This window comes from Hemitrygon akajei, chromosome 10 (assembly GCF_048418815.1).
Source record: "Hemitrygon akajei chromosome 10, sHemAka1.3, whole genome shotgun sequence".
Classification (NCBI taxonomy): domain Eukaryota; kingdom Metazoa; phylum Chordata; class Chondrichthyes; order Myliobatiformes; family Dasyatidae; genus Hemitrygon; species Hemitrygon akajei.
The window spans coordinates 136383591-136399040 of NC_133133.1; the positions used below are offsets into that span (position 1 = coordinate 136383591).

At 38.9% G+C, this 15450-nt stretch overlaps 1 protein-coding gene across 1 annotated transcript in view; it reads right to left on the bottom strand.

The window, feature by feature from the left end:
* The window catches only part of LOC140734706 (sortilin-like), a 136139-nt gene that overhangs the window by 34482 nt on the left and 86207 nt on the right, over positions 1–15450 (bottom strand). Inside the window, exons 10-12 of the mRNA XM_073059042.1 lie at positions 10111–10171; positions 5568–5723; positions 3498–3604 (exon numbers count right to left, since the gene is read on the bottom strand). Coding sequence (XP_072915143.1) covers positions 3498–3604; positions 5568–5723; positions 10111–10171 — 324 coding nt within the window. The remainder of the gene's footprint in view (positions 1–3497; positions 3605–5567; positions 5724–10110; positions 10172–15450) is intronic.

Genomic DNA, 15450 nt, shown 5'->3' on the forward strand with positions numbered 1-15450 from the left:
TGAGAGCACAATCAGGGTGCATCACTTTAAGAAGATAGCTCACTCATATTTCCTTGAACTTCAAGACAAGCCATAAACCTTGAAGTGTCCCTTTCAGAGGTCAGTACAGTTGTTACATTATATCTTTTTGATACAATACTCAGGAAGAACATAATGTCACTTCTTCATTTTCTTTTGAATGAAGGATGGAAGTTTAGTTTGGTTATTTATAATCGTAAAGGATATGCCGATGAACAAATTAATGAATCATTCATTAAAAGAAGTTAGTTTTGTTCAACCGAGTGATTAGACACCAAGAACTAAGGATTAAGGTGTCAGAGTAGCATGCTGTTTGCTGCATGTTGTACCAATGATTTTGGTTGAAGCCCCACTTCAGCCAAATTCAGCAGAATAGCAAACACAACTGAATATTCTTTATGCATGTTCCATTATCTGCATACTAGAGAGCACAGCAAGAAAACTCTCAGGCTACTCAGGGATCAACAAGAGATTTGAGTGTCACGGGGGAAAGTGGGCAGAATCAGAATCAGGTTTATTATCACCAGCATGTGACATGAAATTTGTTAACTTAGCAGCAGCGGTTCAATGCAATACATAATATAACAGAGAGAAAAATAATAATAAATAAGTAAATCAATTAAGGTATACGTATATTGAATAGATTTTTAAAAATGTGCTAAAACAGACATACTGTATATTAAAAAGAGATGAGGTAGTGTCCAAAGATTCAATGTCCATTTAGGAATTGGATGGCAGAGGGTAAGAAGCTGTACCCCTGAATCACTGAGTGTGTGCCTTCAAACTTCTGTACCTCCTACCTGATGGTAACAGTGAGAAAAGGGCATGCCCTGGGTACTGGGGGTCCTTAATAATGGAAGCTGCCTTTCTGAGACACCGCTCCCTGCTGGTTAAGACCATAAGACAAAGGAGCAGAAGTCGGCCATTCGGCCCATCGAGTCTGCTCCGCCATTTCATCACGAGCTGATCCAATCTCCCCTTTTGTCCCATTCAACCGCCTTCTCACCATAACCTTTGATGCCCTGACTACTCAGATACTTATCAATCTCTGCCTTAAATACACCCAATGACTTGGCCTCCACTGCTGCCCAGGGCAACAAATTCCATAGGTTCACCACCCTGACTAAAAAAATTTTTTCGCATCTCTGTTCTGAATGGGCGCCCTGCAATCTTCAAGTCATTTCCTCTCGTACTAGACTCCCCTACCATGGGAAGCAACTTTGCCACATCCACTCTGTCCATGCCTTTCAACATTCGAAATGTTTCTATGAGGTCCCCCCTCATTCTTATAAACTCCAAGGAGTACAGTCCAAGAGCGGTCAAACGTTCCTCATATGTTAACCCTCTCATTCCTGGAATCATTCTAGTGAATCTTCTCTGAACCCTCTCCAATGTCAGCACATCCTTTCTTAAATAAGGAGCCCAAAACTGCACACAGTATTCCAAGTGAGGTCTTACCAGTGCCTTATAGAGCCTCAACATCACATCCCTGCTCCTATACTCTATTCCTCTAGAAATGAATGCCAACATTGCATTTGCCTTCTTCACCACTGACTCAACCTGGAGGTTAACCTTAACGGTATCCTGCATGAGGACTCCCAAGTCCCATTGCATCTCAGAACTTTGAATTCTCTCCCCATTCAAATAATAGTCTGTCCGTTTATTTCTTCTACCAAAATGCATGACTGTACACTTTCCAACATTGTAATTCATTTGCCACTTCTTTGCCCATTCCCCCAATCTATTCAAGTCTCTCTACAGACTCTGTTTCTCAGCACTACCGGCCCCTCCACCTATCTTTGTATCATCAGCAAACTTAGACACAAAGCCATCTATTCCATAATCCAAATCGTTGATAATACAACGTAAAAAGAAGTGGCCCCAACATGGACCCCTGTGGAACACTACTGGTAACTGGCAGCCAACCAGAATGGGATCCCTTTATTCCCACTCTCTGTTTCCTGTCAATCAACCAACGCTCTATCCACATATGTAACTTTCCCGTAATTCCATGGGCTTTTATCTCGTTTAAGCAGCCTCATGTGCGGCACCTTGTCAAAGGCCTTCTGAAAATCCAAATATGCAACACCCACTGCATCTCCCTTGTCTAGCCTACTTGTAATTTCCTCAAAAAATTTAAGTGGTTAAGTGCTGGAATTGTTTTAGGGCCTCATTTAGGATCCTGATTTGGATCACAGGCCTGTTTGCAGATTCTGCTGGAGCTCAAATCAGTGCCAGAGTGGGGGTTACAAATTATGGTGTTGGTGGTTTGAATCAGAAGGGCTACAATTGGAACTGAGGTGTTGGGGAGGTTTGCCTACAAGTAAAAGGTGATTGGAGGGCTTGGTCACAAATGACATACTGAACTGAGCCCAAGTGAGGAGGCAACCTGGGAGTTTGTATTATTGATAGTGTCAGGAGACTCAGATTGTGAGCTGTGAGGAGAAAAACGGAGAAAGACAGGAAATATTGCGTTGGGGAAGAATTGATTTCAGGGGATGCTTGGGGAGTAGGGAGCAAGATCAGCAGTTGTGGGGTCGGCACTGAGGAAAGCAGGTGGGGAAAAGTACTTTTATATATGAGAGAATTTGCTGAATTAGAGTTTCCAACTCTGAGTTGGGGCATGCATAGGGATTACTACTAATGGTCTAAGAGTTCGCAGCTGCAAAGTGAACAATGGCACTTCATTTCCTTACTGGTCCTCTTGAGGAACACTTTATGGTGTATGATGTACTTCCAAGTATGTCTGACATAGAAATCACATCAACAGTGTAGATATCATCTGCATCTGGGAGTGTCTAATTAAACTACTTGGGTGGAGTGACGTGACACAGAAACTGTATTCCCGTCTGGGAATAACTCATATTCAAATACATAGCAATGAAAGGGAATGAGAAACACATTCAAATTTCTCAGCAGAAAGCAGAACAGTATTTTTTATGGACAAAAGGTCATGCACAATGTCTATATCATGTGTTGCAGAACATCTGACCCTTGATGATACAGTTTCATCTAGCCCCAAAGTACTGTGTCGTTTGTTCACTAAGTGAAGGGCTCTCTGGGAGTTGCTCTGGTGGGCAAGCCATGTATATACACAGTACATAGTCCTGATATTAATGTACAATAAAATGTAGCAACTTTGTCGAGACAAATTGGTTCAAGAAATTCAAGTTGAAGTTTAGTGCACTTTAGGCACTGTGAGTAAACAAGGACAGAACTTGGCGTTTGCTGAATTGAGTTGGAATTCCTGCATCAGGTTGTGCCTGCTTTGGCAGACTTTTGCTTTAAATAGTTGTGTCATTGATGACTGAGCATTGGATGCCATATGTCCCGATTTGACTTGCCCCAATTAGTAGAGGAGATCAACTCAAATACAGCCCTGTCCCTTGCCTGTTCTATTAAAGCAAACAAAGATTACTTAAAAACCAGTGAAGTCAGAGGAGAAAGTACTCTTTCTGAAAGTAAGTAGTTTTACTAACCATATGTGGATTCTTGGATGTTGCATCACATTGACTGTTATCTGGCTTTTTCAAAGGTTTCCACTCTCCTCCGTTGTCATATGTAATTACTGATCGAATATTATTATCTACAAGTGTATTGAGAGATAGGTGATTAAACATCAGTAGATTCCCTTTCGAAATTGCTCTTGAGTTGAAAGAGTGTGCTATCGTAGAATGACAAAAATACATCAGCGATGAGATCCCAATATTTACAAATGGTGGCAATGTGGTGTAGAAATAGGAATGAGTTCTGAAGAAGAGCTTTCAACCTGAAACAATAACTGTTTCTCACTTCACAAATGAGCCTGACACCATGACCCCCTCCCAAAAAAGCTGTGTTTTTATTGCAAATCCCTGCTTTGGTATGTGCACATGCATGCCATCTGCTTTATTGAAAACATGAATGATAATGAATTTCTTGCGCATTTTCTTCTTTTTATATTTAATTGGATCTTGGATGCTGTCTCATAAAAATGGTACTGTTATTTGATTCTTTTTGTATTATTACATGTTTAACTTATTCTTTGTGAACTTCGCTGTATCCAAAAACTGAAAACTCAGCAGACTGAGTGACTCAGGTTCAAAACCTTTCAAAGTTAACTCTGTATCTCTTTCCACAGATGCCACTTAACCTGGAGCATTTTCCCGGTATTTTCTACTTTTATTTCAGATTTCCGGCATCTGCAGAATGTTTGTGTTTTATCGGTTAGATATGTTAGTTGCTGCATTTGCTCTTCAAAGGAATTCTTTGGATGTGAAGCATCATATAATGTAAGCTGCTACATAAATGCCTAGTTTTATTTTCTAAATTGCATTGTTGATGATTTCCTTCTCTGTTTTGTACTCTCCCCAGCATGTACGTCTCTGGAGCATGTCCATGTGTGACCATTCAGCACTTTCTCAAGTGCTTCTGTCCCTCTTCATTGCTCTCCCATTTCCTCTGTTGCTTTAGTTTTTGAATTGTCTCCAGTGTCTCTGCAATGGGATGATAGGTAAAGTGGAGAGGACAATTGAGGGAGTAGCTTGAATAGGACGAGACTGAGAGTAAGAGGAAAAATTAGGTGTCTGCGTTGAGATATAAAATGTTGGAACACTGAGATCTTACAGTGAATTCAAATTTAGGTCTCAAAGGATGAAGAGTGAAAAGGTTGCTATGGTATTCAAGAAATCCATAAGGGGTTTTGGATCTGTCCAATTCATACGATGGAAAGACTAGAAAGGATATGTCTGGACACCAAGAAGATAGACTATTCTGGGGATGTCATATATTTCGTATATCGTAGTTACTTGGGCATGATCAGGGAGTCACTGAGATACAAAGGCTTGTTGTATTACACAAAATCTAAATGATCAATTTCAGACTGGCACAAATAAATTGGAAAGGAATTAAGATAAAGATGGCTACAATCTTATTTTCATGCCAGCAAGTCACTTTTGGCTGCAAGTCAGAGGTTGCAAACTTAAGTCTCACTCAGAAACTTGAACATCATCTGACAACACTTCAATGACAAGCATTTTGAGAGGTTTCTGTAAACAGGTGCACAATTTTTCCAGAGTCATTAAACCAAGACAATCCTTGTCCTTTTAGGTGGTATAAAATTACCTAAGCAGGAAAGTTCTCCCTATTTTCCACAGTCAAAATTTACCATACAATTTACGCCACCAAGTAAACAAAGAACAGATTATCTGGTCAAAATTACATTGTCATTGTTGGCTTTGCTCTCCTATCACAGGGCCCATATCACTATTTCCTGAAAGGTGCTACATGAAAGCAAACCTATTTTCATTGGTAACCTGAGAAATGCATTGTATGCATGAACTGTTAAATATTTAGCTCAAATCTGACACATCTATGATTTTATTGCAATGTTAGAATTTTGTAGAATTACTCTGAAGCTTTGAAATGAGCTTCAGAATAATTTTACAAAAATACAGACATAAAGACAGATCGATAAAGAAGTCAATTGTTTTGAATCAAAAGAGATTGATTCAAAAAGTATAAAAAAACAAACTTTATTTTGATGTTCAGACAGGTAGTTATTTTATTACCTTCATCAAGTACGTTTGTGATGTAGACTCCACGAAGTGATGTCACGTTTGTGAAATCTGTTGTACCACTCGTGTCAGAAAACAAGTGACGTTCCAGGGACTTGGAGAAAAGAAGTCCTCGATCATCAGAAGTATAAATTGTACCAAACCCATTATCTAAAAGAAATATTAAGCAATATGTAAAACAATCTAGTGTAAAATACTCTATTTGAAACCAAAAGACTGTACAACTAACAGGACCTCTTTTTTTAAAAACTTTTTTTATTGTGTTTTCAAGTAATTACAGAATAAAAGTGTATGAAAAAAAAATGTATATTACCCACCCCCCCTCCCCTTAACCCCTCCCCCCTAACATCCCTATAGTAAAAAAAAGAAGAAAGAAAGGAAGAAAAAAAAGAAAGAATGCCTGGATATTGGAAGATCCCCACATGCTCCATGGAGTTCGTAATAACTTTAGTAGATATGTATTTATTTCTTTCCCCAAATAACCAATTATTTCATCTTCGGAGCACCTATATATTTAATCCTATCTTTTGTAAATAAGGGCGCCAAATTTTCAAAAATGTTTCATATTTATCTCTTAAATTATAAGTAATTTTTTCAAGTGGAATACAGCCATAAATTTCTTTCTTCCAACGATCTATACTTAAATATGTATCCGATTTCCAAGTAACTGCAATAGCCTTTTTGGCTACTGCCAATGCAGGACCTCCTTAAAACTGCTGCCATTCGGATCTTGCTCAGATCATCACCAGAAGTGCCACCTCAGCCTATCAGCTAAAATGACCAACGTGAAGAGGAAGTTGGAAGAGGAGATGGGGATGATTATTTGATGATTATGGTATACTAAACTATACTGTATTCAAATGAAAATTGAAGAACCCTGTTTTCTATACAAAATCATTTGTTTCAATACTTTTGTTTCTCTAACAAGCAGTCCACTTAATCATGCTATTTGAATTTTGCCGCTTCAGAAAGCAGATGGTAAAAGACACAAAAAAATTTAATCTTTGCCTGTGCACACTGAGCAATTGTTATACAGGTGTGTGTTATTAACTATTAGCTAAACTTTACTGCATTTGTATTTTTTTTTTACAGAGGCAGTTAGCAGGAATATCAAAATAAAATGTGCTTTTGTCATCTGGAGTAGGTTGATTCAAGAGTGGCAAAGGCACACATTTGATTTAAAGGCCATGGCAGTGGGTAATGCTTGGAATTCACTCGTGCTCCCTGATTCAACCCAGGCGTGATGAGCTTCATGGACATTATTGGAACTGCAGTCACTCAGGCAGAATTGGACTGGAAATGAAGTTTGTTGCTGAGATTATAGAAATGCATACAAAATTACTGGAGATGCACGTGAGGTAAGACAGCATCTATGGACTACCTTTCAAAGTGTAACACTGTTCTTTCAGTGTTATGTGGTTCTAAGGTAAATGATAAGATTAACTTAATTGATCATGTGTACATTGAAACAACAAAACATGCAGTGATAAGTGTCATAAAAACACAAAATGCTGGCAGAACTCAGCAGGCCAGACAGCATCTATGGGAGGAGGTAGTGACGACGTTTCGGGCCGAAACCCTTCATCAGGAGTGAAGTAACATGGGATGGTCGAGGGAGGATAAGAAGTGGGGGGAGGGATAAAGTAGAGAGCTAGGAAGTGATAGGCTGGAGGGAAATGGGCTGGGGGAAGGTGGAGAATTATGGGAAATAAAAGAGAAAGAAAGGTAGAGCTGGGTGGGAGATAATAGTGAGGGGGGGAAAAAGAGAAAGAATGAAAACCAGACTAAAATAATAGATAGGGATGGGGGTAAGGGGGGGCAGGGGTATCAATGGAGGTCTGTGAGTTGGATGTTCATGCCGGCAGGTAGGAGGCTACCTAGGCGGGAGATAAGGTATTGCTCCATCGACCTGCGTGTGGCCTCATCTTGACGGTAGAGGAGGCCATGGACAGACATGTCGGAGAGGGAGTGGTCTGTCCTTTGCATCAAATCAGTGAGCATTGCGCAGGCAAGCCGCCGCACTTCTGGCACCTACGTAGCACGCCAACAACTCAGTAATCCTAACCGTATGTCTTTGGAATGTTGGAGGAAACCAGAGCACCCGGAAGAAACCCTTGGAGTTTGTAAAAAGCTCCTTACAGACAGAGGTGGGAACAGAACTCCATTCAGTGATCGGTGACTGGTTCTGTAAAGCGATGGGCTAATTGCTATGAGGAACCTCCACTTCTGTGAATTCCTTTACAGAGCTTTTTTTTTCTGGAGATGATCTTCTATCAGAACTGTTTGTGTGGTAGTTGAATGGAATGTTTCCAAGTGGAGGTGTGATGCATTTCCAGTCATTTCTGTATGTGTTTCTATAATCTCAACAACAAGCTTCATTTCCAGTCCAGTTCTGCCTGACTGACTGCAGTTCCAGTAACGTCCAAGAAGCTCAACGCACCTGGGTCGAGTCAGGGAGCATGAGTGCATTACCCATCACCATTGCTTTAAATCAAATTTATATCTTTGCTACTCTTACATCAACTTACTGCACATGAGGCCCAACAAATGTTGCATGGTAGAATATATCCTTTGTACGAACACTCTGCTATTGTGGCGAGTATGGAGGAATTGTTAATTAAGTTAGGCAACCAGAGAGATGAAAACAAGAAGATTGTGCGAGGCAAGGAGCTGAGGAAATGGTTGATGATATATATCTAGAGACAGAATTGGTAGAGAGAGTCAGGTCTGATAGATGGTTAATGTTCAAGTCAGATGGATGATGGTGAATTATTAGAAATCAGTAGGGGGAAAGGTCAGCACAAATGCTGCAAATGGCACAAGTAGAAGGTGGACAGATCCAAGGACGCACAATATGTGTGAATAGTGAGGGATAATGTGTCATAACTGAAAGCTAAAAGCACCAAATTGGAGGAAGGTAATTGTTAGGGCGTGTTCTAGAGTTGGGGTACTGTATATAGCGAATATTAATTTAAACAGCAACCAGTCTTCAGATTTTAATGTGGATTACAGATTGAATTTAAAATCCAGCTCTAAACAATGGTCTTCCTGAAGCTGCAGACTGAGGCTGATATGCCTGCATATGCATGCATGCAGCTAGAGACTAGGGGGATTAACACTCATTTTGGCTACGTCCACAGTAGACTGGATAATTTTGAAAACGACGGTTTCACGTAAAAACGACAGGCGTCCACATTATGCATTTTAAAAAATATCTCTATCCACATTTAAAGGGTGATTTTGGCGAATTTCCTCCTCCCGCTCATGCACAGGATACATCTACCGAAAACAAGCAACATGTGTGGTGTTGAATCTCACCATAAAAGTGCGCGTTTGTGTAGTTACAGACTAGAAAAACGATGGACAGCTGTTGGCTTTCGTGCAGGAGAACTTAAAAGTAAAAAAAAAACAAATACTGGAGCATACGGAGGCAACTGACAGGGAGTTCACGGACAGATTGACCCGGCTGACGACGAACATTGAAAAACTGACTAACTCTTGTTGCATTAACAAAGCACCTTGTTAAATGTATAAAACGTCTGCATCAGTGTTATCTTGTATTTCCATACAATGTTACATTAGGCTGTTACGCATCTATTGTCAGAGAAGTACTTGCATAAATAGGTAAACCACCTTCATATGAGCAAGGACAGAAAACAGGGCAAAGTGAGTATACTTATTTATTCAGTAAGTTATGGGTCAAAGTATTTGGTGAGTACATTTCTAAAGAAAACAATGAAATAGCGCGTTGCCGTCTGACAGCGTTTTCAGAAGTCTCCGGTTACCCCGTCCACACTGATCCAGCTAATCCAGCATTTTCAAAAATACACTCTTCAGTTTCTGAAAAGCTCTGGTTTCAGGGGACGAAAACGCAGTTTGAGTGTGGACGAAGGGTAAAAACGAAGAGAAAAAGCTTCAGTTACGCATTTATCTGGTGTAGTGTAGGTGTAGCCTTTGGGTGTCTGGAGTGTTGGAGGTGTTTGAAACTTATACGTAATTCAAAGGAGCCTTGAGGATGCACTGTAGCTATAGAATTGTTATGCTGTTACTGTTGATCTTTAGCATATAAAAAAGTCATAATATTGGGTCAGATGGGCCTCTTCTTCCAAAAATGTCTTGAGTATGATGCCTGCTGAACCCCCTTGGGGATAGCAAAGCATCAGATCATTCAATCGGCCCAAAAGCACACCAGCAAAATACAAATCATAGGCTCAATCACACACAGTTTTGTAGTAAAATCATATTTGAAAGAAGTACAAGTAGCAGTAAAACTCTTACCCTAGAGAAGAACAAGGGCCCACTATTTGTAATTTCCATTCCTAGTCACAAACTACCCTGCTCCACTTCTACGAGGTTCCTAATCAGTGGACCAGTTTAAAAGTGTGTCTAATCTTGCCAGTGAAGCAGACATTTCATAAATAATGAAACATATTCTGAATAAATGCAGACCACACTCACACATTGAATGATTGATTAAATGTAAATTTATCTTCACTTCCTTAAGTTTACTTAAAAAAGATGCAGAGGTACTACTTACTGCCTGGTTCATCCACATGTATGAAGATCATGTCATTATCTGCTGCAAGTATTGAGTAAAACTGTAAGAGAGCATCTACATAATGTTATTCACATTGCCAAGAATGACTACTTACAGCTCTCCAAGCACATATCCATAGATGAAATATCTACACATGTATACATACCACCACATTCTCTAGTTTAATCAGCACATAAAGGAAGATCTTACCAGTTTAATTGTTGCAAACACAACAAAATATTTTGTGGTTGGGCTGGAGGTGTAAAGTTAAAAGTTACTTGATAAAAATACAAAATACTGGAATACCTATGTAAGGGTAATCAAAAGCTAAAATAAAGGCTCACATTTTGGGTGCATATCAGATCTTTGACCTGGTCCAGTCATTCATCCAAATGTTAAATTACTATTTTTCTTGTAGAACCAGTGAGCACAAAGCACATTTTTCTTTTTAAATTTCTATAAATTGCTTTTTTCAGCTCTATCATATCATTGGATTGAACATTGAACATGGAATAGTATAGCACAGTACAGAGCCTTCGACCCACAATATTGTGCTGATCTATAATAAACCTACTCCTGATTAATGTAACCATTAGCTCCTATACAGCCCATAGCCCTCCATTTTCCTTACATCCAAGAGTCTCTTAAATGTCCCTATTGTTGTATCCACCTCTACCAACAACTCCAGCACCCACCACTCTCTGTGTAAAAAAACCTACCTCTGATATCTCCCTAAATGTTCCTTCACTTAACTGGATGTCCTCTGGTATTGGCCATTGCTACCCTAGAGAAAAGCCACAGGCTGTCTACTCTATATATGCCTCTCATAGTCTTCTACACCTCTATCAAGTTACCTCTCATCCTCCATCACTTCAAAGAGAAAAGCTCTAGCTTATTCAACTTTTCTTCATATGATATGTTCTCTAATCCAGGCAGCATCTGGGTAAATCTCTTCTGTACCCTCTTTAAAGCTTCCATATCCTTCCTGTAATGATGTGACCAGAATTGAATACAATCCTCCAAGTGTGGTCTAACCAGTGTTTTATAGAGTCCAATATTATCTCATGGCTCTTGAACTCTATCCGCCAACTAATGAAGACCAAGAGACCATACACCTCCTCAGCAACCCTACTAACTTGTGTGGAAACTTTGAGGAATGAATGGACTTCGACGCCAAGATCCCTCTGTTCTTCCACACTGCTAAGTCTGAAATCTAAAAGAATACAGTTGGGTAGAAAAATAGGATGAGGCTTAATGCAAAGAAGGATGAGTAATGCATTTGGGGAGGTGCAATAAAGTAAAGAAATGTATAATAACTAACATGACATTGAAAAGCATAGAGAAACAAAGGGACCTCAACGTGCAACCCCACTTATATGTAAGGGCTATAAAGGTTAGTAAAGTAACTGAAAAATAATGAGGTCCTTCCTTTATGAGTGAATTCATTGAATACCAGATCAGGCAGGTTATGTATACAACACCAGTTAGGCTACTGCTTGAGCACTACATACAATTCTCCTTACTACTTTACAAGAAAGGCGTAATTGAAATGTTTCAGAGAATATTGATCACAACTGTCAGAACTGAAACAATGTGGGAAAAATTGGATACAAACATTTTTTGTTTGGAACACAGGAGGCTAAGCAGAGACTTAATTGTGAGGTATAAATTGTGAGAAGTCTAGCTAAGCAAATAGAAATAAATTTTACCAAAGGGGTCAGAAATGATGGACCAAAGATTTAGAGTGATGATCATGGAGAATTTAGACTAAAAAGCAACCCTAGCTGAAATGCTTTCACAATTGTTTTTTTAAAAATCCACAAGTGAACTGTAAACATTAGACCTAATATTATGGAAAGAATAGTTGCTGCAGTTAAACTATGATTGAATTTTACATACATCCTGAAGGAGGGAAAAGGGGTTATGAAAACTGAGCTAGACAGAGTGGACAGGCCATTGAGCTGAAGGGATTGGTCAACAGAGGCAAATGTTTAAATTGACCTTTCAGATTTATATGAGGAAGAAAAATTCCAAGAGGAAAACTCACTCCAAATTCCAAGAGGTTAACTAATAAAAAACAGTTAAAGATAGTGTCATACTTAAAAGAAAAAGTGCATAATTGCATGAAGATGGATGATAGTATGTCAGAAAATTCAAAGTATGAGTGGAACTAGGAAGGAATAACTGAATATATAAAAAAGATAGTAACAATTAGTGTCAAAATTTTGAAAAGAAAATCTGACAGAGTGAACTTGCATTATATAAGGGAATTAACCTTGGAAACTAATAATAGAAATTGGGAATTGACAGAAGAAAAGAAGAAGCATTTTGCAATACTATTCTCTATAGAGGATAAAAATAACTACCCAAAATATCTGAAAGACTGAGATGGTCCAGGATTAGTGTGAGATGCTTGATGGGTCTGAAGACTTGATGGACTAAATGCCTGTTTCTGTGTTACACAGGTTATGGCAATGAGATATATTCCCACAAGACAGGAAAATTAGTTGGGCCCAATTCACTATCATATAATTACATAAAGACAGCTTCAGAAGATCACACAGAATATAAAAAACAACTAAAAATAGCCAAAAGATGAACAAGGAAGGATACAAGTGGAGCATGAGATAAAGCCCTAAACCTAATCACCATCCCTGGCACACTGTGCTTCGAAGAACTCTTAGGTATCCAGAATATTAAGGAACCTGAAATCGAAGGATACCTGGTAGACTGGAATCAACATTGGTAATAACGGAGGGGTGTAATTCTGGCTGGAGGTCTGTGACGGTGCTTTTCTGCAAATATCAGTGTGGGGATCTCTGTTGTTCATGATAGGATGATTTGGATGTTTGCAGATGACAGAAAAATTGACGGAGTAAGGATACTGAGGATGTTTTTCAGTAGACTATAAACCAGCTGGAAATGTGGGTTGAAAAACGTGGCTTAATCTGAACCAGTGTGAGACCAAATGCAATAGAAAAGTATACAGTAAATGGCCAGATCTGTAGGAGCACTGATATATAGAGAAATCTTGTAGTGCTATTCTATAGCAACCTAAAAATGGCAACAGAAGTGGATAGGATGATACAGAAGGCGTGCTTGCTCTCATCATTTGGGGTTTTGAGTATAAAAGTTGGAAAGTCATGCTGCAGTTGTATAAAACTTGGGTTGGGCTACATTTGGAGCACTGTGTCAGGTCTGGTTGCTGCATTGCAGGAAGGATGTAGAGACGATGGAGTAAAAGTTAATCAGAATGTTGCTTGGATTACTGAGTATTAGATTAGCAGAGGTTGAATATTTTCTCTAGAGTGCTGGAGACTGAAAGGCAATTTGGAAGAAGTATATAAGATTATCAGAAGCATAGTTAAAGTAGATAGATACTTTTCCCTGGAGGGAAATGTAATATGCTAGAGAGCACAGGGTTTAAGGTGAGAAGGGGTAGGTTTAACAAGGCAAGGTTTTCTTTTTACATAGAGAGTGGTAGGTGCTTGGAATAACCTGACAGGTCACATGGTGGAAGCAGATAAAATAGTAATATTTAAGGGGCATGTAAACAGGGAATAGAGAGACACAGACTATATGCCAGCAGATGGAATTAATTTGGATTAGCATCATTGTCGGGACAGACATTGTGGGCTAAAGGCCTGTTTCTATAGTGTATTGTTCTAAATTAAGTTACGTGAATGGAAATACATAGGTGTGATAGGATATATCCATTTCTAACTGATGCAATATTATTCATTACTAATTTTTCACAGATATATTGTAAAAATGTGGCTAACTGATTTTTAATGAGCATGACTGAGGGATTTTATGACTTTCTTCTGGCTCTATTTATATCTTATTCCCAGTGGTTCATAACCTTATTAATTGGAAGAAGTAGAACATAGAAGCTGCTGGAGATGTCTTAAAGTACTAAACTATCTACAGAAGTGTGCAAAATTCATTATGCCTTCTAGTGACACTGCCCCGCTTGGTGGCGCAATAATATCAGACTCCAGAGCAAAGGTTCCTGAGTTCGAATCCAAGTCGGGTTGACGTCGAGCAAGCAATTTGGCCTCGTGAAAACAAGAATAGCTTGCTACGGAAACACCATCAAAAGACAGTGCCCCGATAACTCCACTGCCGAGTTAAGGGCTATTCTTCTTCTAATTCTGGTGACACTAGTGAGTAGAAAATGCCACTAAAAACACTGGGAGAGTGGATAAATTAGTGAACAAAAGATTCTGTAGATGCTAGATATCTTGAGCAATACTAAATGCTGGAGGAACTCAGCAAGTCAGGCAGCATCTATGGAGAGGAATAAACAGTCAACATTTCAGGCAGAGGCCCTTTACAGGTGTCAGCATTGGTGCTTCAAACATGGCCAGGCACCTTCACTAAACCTCACAATTAATATCCTAATCATCAAGGCAAACCAAATTAATTATTTTCAATTGCAGAGTTGTTTCAGATTTTGTGAATATTAAGTTCATAATGATGGAAAGGAAATATTTTCATAATTTCTACTTGCATAATTGTAAATGAAATAATGAAATAAAATATATTTTTGAGTCTCAAAAATGAATTGGGGAGAGGAAGAATTTCTAAAAGCGTAAGAAGCAATTATATATACTAAGCACACAATGACAAGAGACAACTGCATAAGCTTTGATCCATAATCTACTCCAGGAATTGCTCTAATGTGTGTTCTAATATAACAGCTAGATGTTCAATGTCACATTTGCCAATCTCAAATGTTCAAATAGATCTGCATTTATTCTTAAAATATACCTATCTATAGATGTAACTGTTAACTAACACAAAATCTATCTGCAAAAACCTCAAAAATGTATTATCAGTCTTTGACCTTCATGAAACTGCTGTCCGATAGAACTCACATGCTTCTGAAATTAAACAAATGTAAGTACACTCATGTGCAGAAGGAGGCCCATTGGTCTTAAGTCAGCTCTCAAGAAGTCTTCCACTTAGTCATATTTTTTTTGCTTGGGAGCACTAGTTATTAGATTAGATTAGATTCAACTTTATTATCATTGTGCTGAGTACAGATACAAAGCCAAATGAAATACAGTTAGCATCTAACCAGAAATGCAAAGAATAGTGTTATTTACAAAATAACTGCGAATAAAAAGTAAGTGCTACAGCACACAAATATAGAAGTACTGAGACAGTACAATATGGGTGCAATACTACTTAGCACTGTGATGTGAGGTTCAGCAGGGTCACAGCCTCAGGGAAGAAGCTCTTCCTGTGCCTACTGGTGCAGGAGCGGAGGCTCCTGTAGTGCCTACCGGATGGGAGGAGAGTAAAAAGTCCATGGTTAGGGTGAGATCATCCCTG